The sequence below is a fragment of the Cynocephalus volans genome, chromosome 8, assembly GCF_027409185.1.
Source record: "Cynocephalus volans isolate mCynVol1 chromosome 8, mCynVol1.pri, whole genome shotgun sequence".
NCBI classification, from domain to species: Eukaryota; Metazoa; Chordata; class Mammalia; order Dermoptera; family Cynocephalidae; genus Cynocephalus; species Cynocephalus volans.
This window is the reverse complement of record NC_084467.1, coordinates 81105031-81120153: the sequence shown is the minus strand read 5'-3', so window position 1 is coordinate 81120153 and position 15123 is coordinate 81105031. Positions and strand designations below refer to the sequence as shown.

At 33.8% G+C, this 15123-nt stretch overlaps 1 protein-coding gene across 3 annotated transcripts in view; it reads right to left on the bottom strand.

Annotated features, from left to right (window-relative positions):
- RPAP2 (RNA polymerase II associated protein 2) overlaps positions 1–15123 on the bottom strand; it is a 78782-nt gene that overhangs the window by 56284 nt on the left and 7375 nt on the right. For 2 of the 3 annotated variants that reach the window (XM_063104622.1, XM_063104624.1), the window contains exons 5-8: positions 14948–15013; positions 12588–12676; positions 2749–2784; positions 195–1128 (exon numbers count right to left, since the gene is read on the bottom strand). In XM_063104622.1, the coding sequence (XP_062960692.1) occupies positions 195–1128; positions 2749–2784; positions 12588–12676; positions 14948–15013 (1125 nt within the window). The remainder of the gene's footprint in view (positions 1–194; positions 1129–2748; positions 2785–12587; positions 12677–14947; positions 15014–15123) is intronic. The other variant, XM_063104623.1, reaches the window with a different exon arrangement.

Genomic DNA, 15123 nt, shown 5'->3' with positions numbered 1-15123 from the left:
TACTTCAACTTATTTCTAAAATAGTAATAAGTTGAATTAATGGAGATGGCATTGTAAGCAAAAGGTAGAATGACTAAAGAAACTATCTGAAAATTTAACAATTTTCTTTTTAATATTCTTCTTCCTACTCCAAGATTTGCTATGGTGAGTTTCCCAAATGTCAGCAGCCCAAAAAAATCATCAGTAAGACATACCTCTTCTGAGTCTTGTGATTTGGTATTTTCTTCATTCAAAACATATTGTCCTCTATAAAACTCCCTGATCCTTAGATTTAATGTTTCAGTCTCTTTTTTCAATTTCTCATAACTTGGCAATGGTTTAATAGCTGTGTCTGAGTCCCTAAAAGGTAAAGACTCATCCAAGCTGTTCTGAGATTCCCTCAAGCTAGGGGAATGACTATCTGGGTCAGAGTTTATGTCATCTTCGTCAAGTTCTTCTTTAACCAGAGAGGCTGAAGAGGGTTTCAGACACACAGAAGTATAATTCTGGCCATACAGAAACCTTAAAGTTTCTTCTGTCTTCCATTCAATCAAAGTACCCTTCAGGACTTTAAGTAAGTTTGTCTTTGCAATTTCAGGACACACCTGCACCGAACTAGATGCAGACCTAGAAACTTGGTTTGATTTGGCAAATTTCCTCTTAAAATGCTCAGCACTTTTCTTACTTATGCCTACTAGAGTTATTTCTGACCAATTGTATTTATTTTCAGAATTTTCTGAAGCTTTTACTTTTTCATGCAAAGGACTATTTGAAGAAATGTGAGTTTTTAATTTCCGTAAAGGAAGTTCACAAGCAGCAGCTTTCTCCTGATTTTCTAATCTGCAATTGCCTAACCGCTCAGTGACATCTACTACTGTCTGTTCTTTGTCTTTGTGTTTGGAATCAGTTTTTTGACCAGCTTTCATTTTCATTATGCTTTTTTTGTGCAGCTGTGGCCTTATACCTGGTGCATCTGGTCTGTTTCCTGGTAGAATGGAGGAAACAAAGTCTTGCTCATTATCACTGCTACTATCACTATGAGTACTAGAAGAACTGGATTCATATTGCTTTTTGAAATGGCCAGGAGTGTCAATATCTGATGTTTTAATGGCTTTACTGCATAACTGTACTTCTTCTCCAGCATGGCCACTGTAGAAGGAAAGATAAACAAAATAACTAAATAACAAATAAAAATAAAATAACAAGAAAGCAAAGAGCCCCACAGTATTTATACTTTGCAACTTTCAAGGCAGAAATATTTATTTAGTAGTCTTTCAGAAGAATGCTATAATTTCTCTACATCTAATACATATTTGACATATTTCTCCTATCTTTTCCCCTTGCCTTTTCCCCTCAATTATTTTAAAATTGTTAAGGAAGCACAGCAAAAAGAAAAAAAAATTGATTAATTCTATCCTAGTGAGTTATTTTGATTTTTGTCTATTCTGTTTCCATGACTTTTTACATAACCTTTTTTTAAAAAGAGTTTTTCTTCATTACTGGTTTCTCAAAAAAGTGTATTACAGGAACTCTGTTTAGGTTTGAAAGATCAAAAGATAAAAAGAGATGGGTAAACATTTTCCAATTCTGGTTGATCGTCATACAGAAAATTCCATAGAATGAAAAACACAAGAAAGTCACAGCAGAAAATAAAGTGGGCAATGAAAGTTATTTAAATCTGAAAATCCAGAGTTACAACAGAATGTTAACAATAAAAGACAACAGTTGTCCCTTTGACTATGTTCTTCAATCTTCAGATTATGTTTGGATAAGATTAAGAATTTTGAAAGAGTGAAGGCAAAGAGTAGCTCTGCCAACACAAACTTGAGACAAATAAGGATAGGTGAGCAATTGCTCTCAAAACAAACACCTTTATCAGAACTTTAATAAAAGATAAGGATGAGGGGGATTCTGGCTCAAGAAGCATGCTGTGGAAAAGTGTAAAAGAAAAAAAAGAAAAAGAGTTGAAAGAAAGGTTGTGAATGGGAATAGAGAAAAGATGACAAGTTTGTTCAGTATTAAATATTACTTTTTAATTAGAATCTAGCCTATATAGCCATGGCACTGTCTCTTGGATCAGAAGAAAAGAGTTATAAGCATAATTTCAACAAAATTAGAGCAACTTAACTTCCTTATATTTCATAATTTCTCTTGGATGTTTAAGGCAAATATATTTTTCTATACTACTTTGAAGCTATACATTAAAGATATACATCAACAAAAGACATTTCTTTCTTGTGCTCAATTCTATGTTACTAAGGTAGTGACTCATTACAAGGAACATGTATTCTGAGAGCTGAAGGACATGTTTTGAGAGATGGCCATGGTTGGGCAAGCAACACAAATCACAACTTGGAATTTGTATTAATGCTTTAGACACTCTCTCAAATAGTTAAATAACTAACTCATTAATGTCTTGAAATCTTATAAGACTATAAAAACCTTTCAACAAATGTAATTGGCCCAATCTAGTTGACAAAGAAGCACAGTATCTGAGATGGAGGCTGTGTTTGTGTCATATTTCAACGGATTCAATTAGACTTCCTCAGTAGGAACAGCTGTACAATAAATCATACAGATCAAACCCATCATCTCACCACCACAAAACAAAAAGCTGAACAGGTCAAATATTTCTTTGTGTTGGCTAGAATGGGACACTTACATAATGCAATAGCACAGGAAGTCTAAGAGCTCATATCACCTGGTTCACTCCTAATGTTTCTATCAACATAAATACATAGAAGGTAAGTGATACTGATTCAATCATACCTTTGTCCTTCCTTTAGCAGCTGAAAATCAGGATGCCTATGACAAAAACACAGAAATAGAAAACTGAAGGCAACTAACATGTTAAACATTTACAAGTATTTATTATAACTGCATTGGATAGAAAATACAATTAAAAGGGAATAGTTCATATAAATTTTTTTTAAAGAAAAAATAAAGGACAAAGTACTGTGAAACTCATCAACAAGAAGAAATCTGGATTAGTCTCTCTCTTACTCAAAATTTACTCATATTTCAGGACTAAGTTTGACTAATCTGGGCTAAAGTAAATCAAACCCTTCTCTAAATTTCAGAGTCGTCAATTAAAAATAATTAAAATAATTAATCATGTGCTCTTTTAAGTTCTACTACTAGAACTATTATCTAAATGTTTTGTTTTTCATATGTTTGAATCTAGCTTTTTTTGCTTTGTTTTTGTTGGTGGCTGGCTAGGTGCTTTTTAAAAAAAAATTTAATTGACACATTGTAATTATACATATTTATGGGGTACAATCTGATTATTTTGATACATATATACATTGTATAATAATTAGGTTAGGGTAATTAACGCATCAATCACCTCGTGCATTTATCATTTCTTTGTAGCGAAAACATTCAAAAGCCTCTCCTCTACCTATTATGTAATATATAAAACTTAACTATTAACCACAGCCACTCTACCATGCAATAGAGCATCAGAACTTATTTAGTCTTTCTATCTAATTGAATTTTGTATCTGTCGGCCAACTTCTCTGTTATCTCTCCTCCTCCCTCCCCTTCCCAGTCTCTAGCAACTACTGTTTTACTCTCTGTTTCTGTAACATCATTTTTTTTTTAGACTCCACAAATGAGTGAGGTCATATGGTATTTGTCTTTCTTGTGCCTGGCTTATTTACTTCATTTAATATAATGTCTTCGAAGTCCATCCATGTAGCTGCAAATGACAGAATTTCATTCTTCTTTATGGCTGAATACTATCACAGTATATATATATATATATATATATATATATATATCACATTTAAAAAAATCCATTCGGGGGGGAAGAAGATATAACAACCACAATTATTTGAAGTTGATACGACAAGCAAACAGAAAGGACATTGTTGGGGGGGAGGGGGGAAGGAGAAGGGAGGGAGGTTTTGGTGATGGGGAGCAATAATCAGCTACAATGTATATCGACAAAATAAAATTAAAAAAAAAAAATCCATTCATCTGCTGTTGGATACTTAGGTTGATTCCTTACCTTAGCCATTATAAATTGCACCGTGATAAACATGGGAATGCAGATATCTCTTCGACACACTGACTTCGTTTCCTGTGGGCATATATCTAGTAGTGGGATTGCTGGATTAAATGGTATTTCTATTTTTAATTTTCTGAAGAACCTTCAAACTGTTTCCCACAATGGCTATACTAGTTTACACTCCCACCAATAGTGTGCTCCCTTTTCTCCACATCCTCACCAACACTTGTTTTCTTTTGTCTTTTTGATAATAGCCATTCTAACTTGGGTGAGGTGGTATCTTAAGTCTGGTTTCTCAATTAGACTACAAGCTCCTTGAGGGCAGAGATTATGTTTATAATTCTCTTGTATTTTCCTCATGTGGCCAATAAGACTTTTTGCCTTAATTTCTGAGAAAGTAGTTATATAGTAACATGGATGTGAACTGTGTAGATCAAGTGATCTAATTTAACTCTAGGAACAATTTTGTTATATAATACCAAAAATCACATTTGGCCATCATGAATATTAAAAAGGAGGAGGAAGAAGCTCTTACAAAGGCAAGTATAAGGAAGAGTGAACATAATAGCAAACAAATCCACGAGGACAGGAGAACTAAAATACTTCTGAAGCGACTCAGAAAAAGTTCCTTTTAAAGACTGCAAAACAGATTAAACAAAAATAAATACAAGGAACTAGGTACACACTAAAGAGAAGCTAAAACACTGAGCATAAATCCCATTTAAAGGCCAAAAGAGGTCTGCATTGAAGGCCATGGTATTGCAAAGAAAGTTTCAATTTAAAAAGTCATGCTAAATGGACAGATGGAACCAGAAGTCACTTGAGTTATGACATTTAAAGGCTTCCAGTCAAAAATGTCAGAGTTGCAACTAGTTTCCTATATAATTAAACATCACAGCATCAGCTATGTAACTACTGCCTAAGATAATACATTCTTCTTTTGTTCAGTCCCAAGCATAGGACACACTGAAGGAAATGGGATCTCTTCCCAATCCTCTCCTTAGTTATGGGAGGCACTCCTTTAAGGCATTCCTTTCCATTAAATTCCTTCTTAATACCACACATAAGGAAGCATACAGGATGAAACCAATATTTGCCATATCTGCTCCATAGATTCTCCTTCAGTTCAGTAATCCCCAAGACTAATAATAAAAAATTTAGAAGGAAAAGACAAAATAAGCCAATGGGCAGTGCATTACCTGAAAGTAGAAATTTTTCTTCCTCCTTTGTTCCTTAGCCCAGGCAGACTCTTTCCCAAGCATTCCAATTATCCTGTTTACCCTACTGCTTCCTGCTCACTAAAATTCTAGTCACACAAGTTACCTTGGTTTTGTGTTGTCCAAAGAAAACAAATGATCCTTCTTGGATGGTGACTAACCTTGACTACTCTAGGGGATATTTATAACTTCCAGTAAAGGGCTTTTTTGGCCTAAATAACATCCTAACATTTACAATAGAGTATTTTATTGCCTGTTGACTACTTCTCCCACTTCCACTCCCAGTTCTTTCACTCTTCCTATCCCACATCTTTTCTCAAGTCTTCCTGGCTAAAATTATTAAGGTTCAGCACCATGCAGCTATCTGGCATTTGGTCCCACACTGGAGTCTGAGTATCACTGTAGAGAAGAAAAGTGTAGGTACAGTGCTTCTCAATTGGAGAATCACCCAATGGCTAACTTGCAAATACAGAGTATGGCATCATTCAACAAATTCCTTCAAAAATCGAATTTGGAATTACTATATGTATGGACTATATTGGGTATATTAAGTAATACACAGAATAGGTTCATATTCCTTAAGGAACCTTTGAACCTTACAATTTAGTGAGAAAAGTGCATGCTCTAAGAGCTTTGCAAAAATTCATCCTCATAATAATGATGTAGCTACTACTATTATCTCTGTGTTACAAATAAGGAAAATGAGCACAGAGAGAATAAGTAACAAATCACATGACTATTAAGTGGTGAAGCCAGGAACCAAACCCAGACAGTATGGCTCATAAAAAGCACATTTTATAATTTGAGAGAGTATGTGTTAAGTACCATGAAAGATATACAAGCTGCTACAGGAAATCAGAGAAGAAAGAAAAACTTCCTGTGAGATAATCAAGAAATGTTTCAGAGAGGAGTCATTTCAGCTGGGCTCATAAAGATTAATACAGTTTGTATTTGAAGGCACTTTAAGCTAATGCTATGAATCTCACTCTGGAGTGTTACTCCACAAACCTCTCCCTTTTTTCTTTTAAAGCACATAATCATGCTTAAATCCATCCTATCTCTTTTTTTAAACCCCCCCCCCAAACCTGTCCTGCAATCATACAGCCCCTTCCGCTCTCACTGCAAGCCTTCTTTAAAGAAGTCTCCACTCATCACTTTCAATTCCATCTCCTATTCAGCCATCAACTCTCTGCCTCCCGGAATCTGTACCAATTAATTACTCCCCAGAAATGGCTCTTGCTAAGATCACCAATTACCACAGAACTGCTAAATCTAAGGAATACTTTTCAGTTTTTTCCTTTTTTAAAGTAGATGGAGAAAAACATCAGTGTGGAAGGGGATTTTAAAAAAGGGAGAATAGAACTAAATCATAAAGCAAGGCCCTGGAGAGAGAACAAAATCAGTAACATAGAGAAGGGTACTACATTAGCAATGAGAAGGCAAAGAAATGAAAGTGCATATGAAGAAAATAATGTTGAAGGACTTCAATTCTGCTGGATGCCTTCAATTGCTTCAGTAAAGTAGTACGTTAAATTATTTACTATGGGTTGGGAGTTGAGTTCAAGTTTTAAGGAAAGCAAAAAGGTCTGAATGTATCAGATAGTCGATAAAAAACAAAGAAAGAAATATAAGTACACAGTACCCAATGGGACCAAAGAATGCAAAGAGTATAGGCCAGACAGATCTGGGTTTAAATCCCAAACCTATATATACAAGCCAAGTGTCCTGGAGTGAATCACTACACTGCCCTAAGCCTCAGTTCCACCATCAGTAAAATGGGTAACATAATACTTCCCCAGGGATTCTGTGAGCATTGAATTAAATGAGACAGCTTATCTAAAGTGCTAATGGTCTTATTTGAGAACTTTCCTCAATAATGTTCAGCAACCTAAGCACAGAAAAAAAGGATGACTGAAGCTTGGGAAGATGGACATGGCAGAAGGTTAAAGGAGAAAGAATCTGGGATCATTTGAGAGGAAAACACTGTAATTACTGACTGTGGAAGCTCAAGAAAACAAATGTAATAAGGGTCTGCCAACTCAGAAGAACAGAGGTAGGATAGAGACAGTAGGTCAAAATGAGGTCACAACACAGACTCAGGAGTGATAGCTGTAAATGAAACAGAACTTGTGGTCAAAGATGGGAAGCTCTATTTTGAGATCTTGGAGGCAGAATAGTTCCAAATAAGAATGAGGTCCAAGTATGGCTGAATCAAGAGGTAATCAAAATGTAAACTTTATTGTAAATCATGAACACAATTTACGACAGTTTTATGAGAAATCTCCAGCTATACAACTTGATATTTTTTGAGCATTAAAAAAAAATCTGATCTCTAAAGAAGGCAAGGGAAAAATACCATATAGTAAGTGCCTGCTATATGCTAGGTGTTCTGGTTTTTTTAAATTGTGGTAAAATATACATAACATAAAATTTATTATTTAATACATTTTTTGGTATACATTCAGTGGCATTAAGAACATTGTTGTTCAGCTATCATCACCATCCATCTCCAGCACTTTTTCACCTTCCAAAACTTCCAAAACTGTCTGCTAGGTGGTTCTAATCCTCACACAATTTACAACTTTACTTTTACAGGTGAGGAAACTGAAGATCTGAGACATTAACTACCTTCAAATTCTTAACTAAATTCAAATCCTTTTTGTCTGCTAAGTGTCATTTCTCTTCAAAGTATCTTCCATTCCCTTCTTCACAATTTATGATGCTCTGTAGATACTTCTGGAAGCTCAATTTAAAAAACAAAAATAAGAAACCATCCTAGTTAAATATCTTTAAGAAGTTTCTTTATGAACATTTTCATCTTATTTTCACTAAGGCATAAATAAGATTAGTTTTTTTTTTTTTTTTTCGTGACCGGCGCTCAGCCAGGGAGTGCACCGGTCATTCTTATATAGGATCCGAACCCGTGGCGGCGGGAGCGTCGCCGCGCTGCTAGCGCAGCACTCTACCAAGTGCGCCACGGGCTCAGCCCAAATAAGATTAGTTTTAACTTTAGCAAAGTGAATCTAAAACTAGAAATAACTTAGGCCAAAAAACCTTTTGTATGTATGTACATATATGTGTGTGTGTATATAAATATATATCACTTGGAATATGTATTATATATAAACCAACAGAAGCAGCAGGCTATAATCCCCCCTGTGGTGGGAATTTTTCAAATATATTTTGAGACATGTTAAAACCTATTTTAGAAAGCTTTTATTCTGTATACCAAGCAAGAGAGGTAGCTGCTCAGGAAGAGGTTATAAAAGTTGTTCTGCAGAGGTTTTTGGCTTCCGCACCTCTGAGATTATGCTGTTTATTGCCAAGAAGCAATGTGTAAAATCCCCTACTCTGGGCCGCATGATGGCGCTTTTAGCTCTGTCAGCATTACCCATTCACCCCATAATCATAATTTGATTTTCAACATTTGTCCTTCCTTCTTAGATTAGATTTTAGATTTTAGGTTATAATTCAAGAAACTTTCCTTCTTCAAAGACTTGTCAGAGCCTACATTTAACCAAACAGGATTTATAAATGCAAGTATATGACTAGCTAAATGAGCACACTGTCTCGGAGCATCAAAACTGTATGATGTGGTTTGTTTCTGGCCACCAAGTGGGTGAAAAATTTCTAACTCACAGCATGAGAAGTAACATACTGCATCATAACTCAGACCATTCTAGGTCAGTATTTTGTCTCTCACAGGGCATCAGGAGACATTCTGTGGGAAGCACTGCTGGTCTCAATGACACTAAGGATATATTCCAGATACTTTTTTCATACCTTAAAAATGAGGAACTAGGAAACCTCCAAGGCCTTTTCTGACTCAAAAGCCTCAGTGAAAGTATGGAGCTAAAACATGAATTTGTCTAATTTGTTCTTAAACCTGTTTATACATCTGTACCAATGCGGTAGTAAGCTTACTGTGGTATAAAGTAATATCTTACAAATTTTAAGAGATACTACTGGGTTTCAGTATTTTAGAACCTGGTAAATAAATTTATACTGGTTTTCACCATTATGTAAGGAAGACCAAACTGGGTCATATTCAATACTCTATTTCCAAATTGTGTATAATATCACAGTGCCCCTAAACATGTCAAGTTCAAATTGTTTGGGACATACTCTAAACCATCCCTGGCTTTTCTTCATAATTTAAAAACTTTGATCTAATCCTTCATCAGCCTTCATCTTTACAGACTAAAGAGTTCAAATTATTAAATTCAGTAACTTTTGTTATAAATTCTTAAATGAGACAGAGTTTCTTACAAGGTAGTATAAACTTCCCAAGTGTTCTGATAATTTTAATTCTCATCATTTTTATATATGGCATTTCCTTATCTAGAAAACCTTCACTATAGTAGCAGTGACTAAAGACAAAATTGACTTAAAACTGTAAAGCATTAGAACTTAAGGGAACGAAGAGGTTAAATGAAACTTTCTAATTTTACAAATGAAGAAACTGAGACCTAATGTTGGTAAGCAGCTTTCTTATAATAAAACAACTAAAAATCTGAGCTAGATCCATCAAAACAGTGCTCTTCAAACTGCAGCTCAGGACCAATCAATTAAATGGGTTGCTACCAGCAATTAAAGAAAGCAACAGAGTAGAAAATATCAGAGGCGTTTCATGGAGTGACGATAAATATTGTTTCATAAAACTTGCTTCGATTATATGCATATACTGAATCATAATGTAAAATGTGTTTATGATAAAATTTGGAAGTTATTGCAATAAGAAAACTAATTTTTTAAGTTGATTTCAAAATTATTTTCATTTGAAAATTATAATTATTGAAATTACTACTATGATGCAATATATTATTTAGTATGATGACTCACTGTAAACTAATAAAAATCTCTGCTTTAAGACACTTTTTCTCCCTTCCAAAGATCTGTTCTGAATGTGAACCCCACCATATATGAATAGACTTTCTTTAAAATATCACCTATCTGTAGAGCTTATATGTGCAATAGCTAAACAAGATTTTAAGAATACCGATTCTAGAATTCTGATCCTTAGCACAGTTAAAAAAATAAAATCAATCTCTGTGAAAAAACAGTGACCTCTAGTGGATTCATTAAATAACACTGACATAATCATTGCCCATAAGAATTTAGAAATTAAGGTAACACTGATGCATACAGATATAAAATACTGATATGGTATAAACTGACAGGTGTTATACACAATTAAGGGCTATAGTTATACCATATAGAATGAGACAAATGTATATTTATAGATTACTCACTTTTTCTTCTAATAAACTTGAATACAATGAATAAAATCCTGGCCTCATTCAGAATCTATTACCAGCCCAAGAAATACACTTAATCTTTAATTCTAAGTCTGTTTAATGAAGGGGTTGGATTAAACCTAAGGACCCTTTGGGCTCTTGAATTACGATTCTGTCTTCTTTAATTCATCTTGTGCATTTAAGTTCCGCTCAAAAACATTTGATAGCTCCCCACTAAAAACTCAGCCTGGCTCCTTGTGACTTACTTATCATTATCTTCTATTTTTTCTCAACATAAAACCTTTATTTCAAGTGAGCCAATGTTCAATACCTAAACCCACTCTCACAAGTTTACTTTCTCACTTTTGCTTAGAGTTTCTTATCAGGCAATGTCCATGCTAATATACATTACAGGTCTCCATTAAGGTCAGTACAAAATTGTTTCACTCGTATATTTGTTCTGCCACCCCAATGATTATTAAACTGTGGTTGGGGGTTTTACTTTTGTGTGTGTGTATGTGCAGCCTGCCAGATACAAAGCACATACTGCACACTTTGACTGTAAATTAAGTTGATTAGTTTAGGTTAAGGAAGCAAAGGCCATTTCCATGCTGCTTTTTTAGTAAGGTAGGGAAAGACATAGAGATAAGGTAAAATTTCAAGAACCACAAATATAAAGGACAAGGCTTCAGATTCTGGGAAAAACTGGGCATTCTGAACATAAGATGGTAAAATTTCACAAAAGTTTAGACGGAAGAACTGTTTTAAATTAGCTAAAGGAAGTACCAATAACTATATTTGAAGAAAATAGAGATGGTAGAAAAAGCAGTTTGGTAAACAGTTTCTAAGCGGTTGAAGTAGATACAAGGATGGCACAGAGGGTTAAATTTAAGAAGTACAGAAGATACCTTTGGAAGCTAAGTAAAGGGTAACTTAAGAAAAACTGGTCTTAGTGGGAAATGAAACGTGTTGCTGTACTAGGGCTGATGAGGTGGTAGGAAGCTCTGCTGAAAAAAATATTTAAAAAGGAGAAAAAGAGAGTGACAAGTAAAAAGGTGCAATTAGCTTCCCAGTTGCCTTGGACAATCTTTTATCCACCAAACAAGAAAGCTGAGAGGCTGGTGGTAAAATGATAAACAATTTAGTCTTCCTTCTGTTAAATTCAATAAAGTCTAAAGTATGGTATATTTTACATATTGTAAACCACACAGGATTGAAGTGGCAGGGCAAAGTGTCTGCCATCAAATGTATAATTGATGCTAGTTGAATTTAGGGTGGTGTCATATCACCTCGTGCATCAGATAAGACTTTAAGGTTTTTTTTTTTTCAGGCAGAAATTTTTAGTTAACTTGCATCTCATTACTTTTAAGTCATTACATTTATTTAGCATAGACCCTCACCGTCTTACCACAAATTACACTGTCTATGAAACATGATTTGGGACATTATAGAAAGCCTTTGTTTGGAATTTCTAGAAAATACCATTTAATTACCATAATAATAATTTTTGCTACCATTTAATATTTTTATGACATTTTACCCTCAATAGTAAATTTCCTCAAATTCAACATCTAGTAAAATATTGCAAGTGTTTAAATATTTTCCAAGAGGCAAAACCCCAGCAATACCTGTAAACTTTTTTTTTTTTTTTTTTTTACAAAAAAATGACTTTTTAATTGGCTTTCTTTAAATTTATAAAATATTGTATTGATTTTAATAAAGAGAAATGAATTAGTAACCTGGACTTTTTAAACTTAGCACGTAGTTTCCTAACAATCAAGTTAATTCAGTGGATCTCAAGACCCAGTATCTTCTGAAAAAATTTAACCTTCTTACTCCAGGAGTATTCTATTTACAGGATTCACAGATATAACTGGCATGGCAGGAAGCCAGAGTTAAAGTTCCAGTTTTGTGACTAAAGCTAAAAAAACAGCAAACAAATAACATTTCTAAGACTGAATTTTCTCACTTTTAAGTGTAAAATCCTTAATAGCTATGCTTAAAATACAACTAATTCTCCACAAAGTGTGTAAAATGATAACATTCTATTTAAAACTAGATCTACTCTAAGCCTATCTCAAAAAAACAGAAAAAATTATTAGAATATATGAACAAATGTGTATACATAATGACTTAAATTACCTTTCTTCTTCTCGAACCCATACTGGAGTTTTGGGAATTTGTGCTTCAAAAAACTTAGATGCTCGATAACAAAAGTTGCTGCAAAAAGACTGAAAAGAACATTTTAAAACTAATTTCTTTTCTTATTGTGAAACATAACCTATATACAAAAGTGAGTATAAAAGATAAATATGTACGTCAAAGAATAAAATGAAAACCCACCAATTTACCACCCAAGGTCAGAAATAAGGTACAGTAGTACCTTTGAAGGCCTCTATGTGCCCCTCCCCAACTGCATCGCCCTCTGCATTCCCCAGAGGTAATCACCATCATAAACTAGGTGTTAATCATTCCCTTGCTCTTCTTTAGATTTACCACCTATATATACATCTGTATAAAACATATCATTCAGTTATGCCTATTTTTAAACTTTATCTAAATGGAATCATATTTTTATATATTCTTATTACTTCGTGTTTTTAAGATTCATTCATGTAGTTGTAGCTTATTCGTTTTCACTGTGTATTAACATTCCCTTGTGTTAGTATATTACACTTTACTGTTTACAGACAACTGAGTTGTTTCTTAATTTTTTTGCTATCACTACAATGTCACTATGAACATTTTTTTTACAACTAAAAATTTGTTTTAAATTGTAGTAAAATACATGGAATATAAAATTTATTATCTTAACCATTTTTAAGTGCACAGTTCAATGGCATTAAGTACCTTCACATTGTTATGCAAACTTTACCACCATTCATGTTTAGAATTCTTTCCATCTTACAAAACTAAAATTCTATACCCATTAAACAATAATTCCCCATTCCACCTCCCTTGGTGATCACCATTCAACATTCTGTCTCTATGAATCTGACTACTCTAAGTACCTCATATAAGTGAAATCATACAATATCTGGTTTTTGTTGGATTTTTTCATTTAGCCATTATGTCCTCAAAGTTCATCTATATTGTAGCATGTGTCAGAATTCCCTTCCTTTTCAAGGCTGAAAAATATTCCATTGCATGTATATTCCGCATTTTGTTTATCCAGCTATGAACATTCTTATACATATATACTGGTGCACATGGATAAGAATTTCCTTAGGGTATATACGAAGAAATTGAAAACCTCAGTCATAAATAAAGTGTGAAGTTGACTTTACTAGATAAATGCCAAACAGTTTCTCATGAAGTTTGTACCAATTTTTATGACAAGCAGCAATATAAAGAGTTCCTAATATTGTTAGGTTTTGGTAATTTCGCTTTGGAGGCTGTAAAAATATAGCTCATTGTGTTGTTATTTGCCATTTCCTTCATTATTGATAAGATTAAGCATCTTTTCATGTTTGTTAGCCATTCAAGTTCCTTGTGTAATATTTTTCTATTAGTTTGTCTCTCTTTTTCTTATAAATTGTATATTCTCAATATGAATCTGTGGTCAGTTATATGTGGGAAATATAACTTCTTTGGATTTGTGACTTATCTATTCACTCTTTTTTGGAAACTTCAGAGAAAAAAAGTTTTAAATTTTAATGTAGAAAAATTTATCAGCTTTTCTTCTATGGTCTATAATTTTTTGTCTTATTTAAGAAATTCTACTTCAGGTTTATATTTGCTATGGGTCAAATGTCCCCGCAAGCTCATGCTGGAGCTTAATTTCCAATATGGTATTTGAAAGATGGGCCTTTAAGAGGTGATTGGATCCTGAGGACTATGCTCTCATGAATTGGTTAATCCATGCATGGAGTAATGAGTTAATGGTTTATTGGGCTATAAGGTAGTAGACTGGGGGCTTTATAAGGAGAGTAAGTGAGCACGAAAAAGTGCTCTTGCCCAGCCCTCAAAATGTGATTGCCTGTGTCTCCATGGGGCTATGTTCCCCACCAAGAACAAGTCCCTAACCAGATGCACCCCTCATACAATGGTTTGCCATTAACATTTAGAACTTTAATCTACCTAAAATTGATCTTTGTATGTAGACCTAGATAGGGGTCAGTTTTCATTTTTTCCACCTGGATAACTAATTGTGCCAGTACTATTTATTAAAAAATCCATCCATTCCTCCACTGATCCACAATACTCTCTTTGTCATATATCAAGTGTCCACCTATGCAGTGTCTATTACTGGCTCTCCATTCTGTTCCATGATTTACTTGCCTAGATTTGTGCCAATATGCACTTTCAATTTTTAAATGTGCAAATTGTAATTAAAGCTCAAGTGAAGAATTTTTTAATACTTGATTGAAATATTTACAAATCAAACCAAACTTTTAACATGGTTATTTTCTAACAGGGAAGAATTTACACAGTCATTTTTAGAATTCTATTTAGTATCATTAAAAATTAACTGCCACATTGAAAATAGCCTTTAAACTTACCTTTCTTTCAGTAATATCATAGACTTTATTGTTTTTGGTAGAAATTTTATATTTCTGTTTTGGTACCTAAAGAAAAGAAAGTATAGCTTGCAAAAGAATCCAAGTAATAAACATGAACTTTATAAGATTAAGTCATCTACATATCATATCTTTGGCCAACCCATGTCATTAGTTCA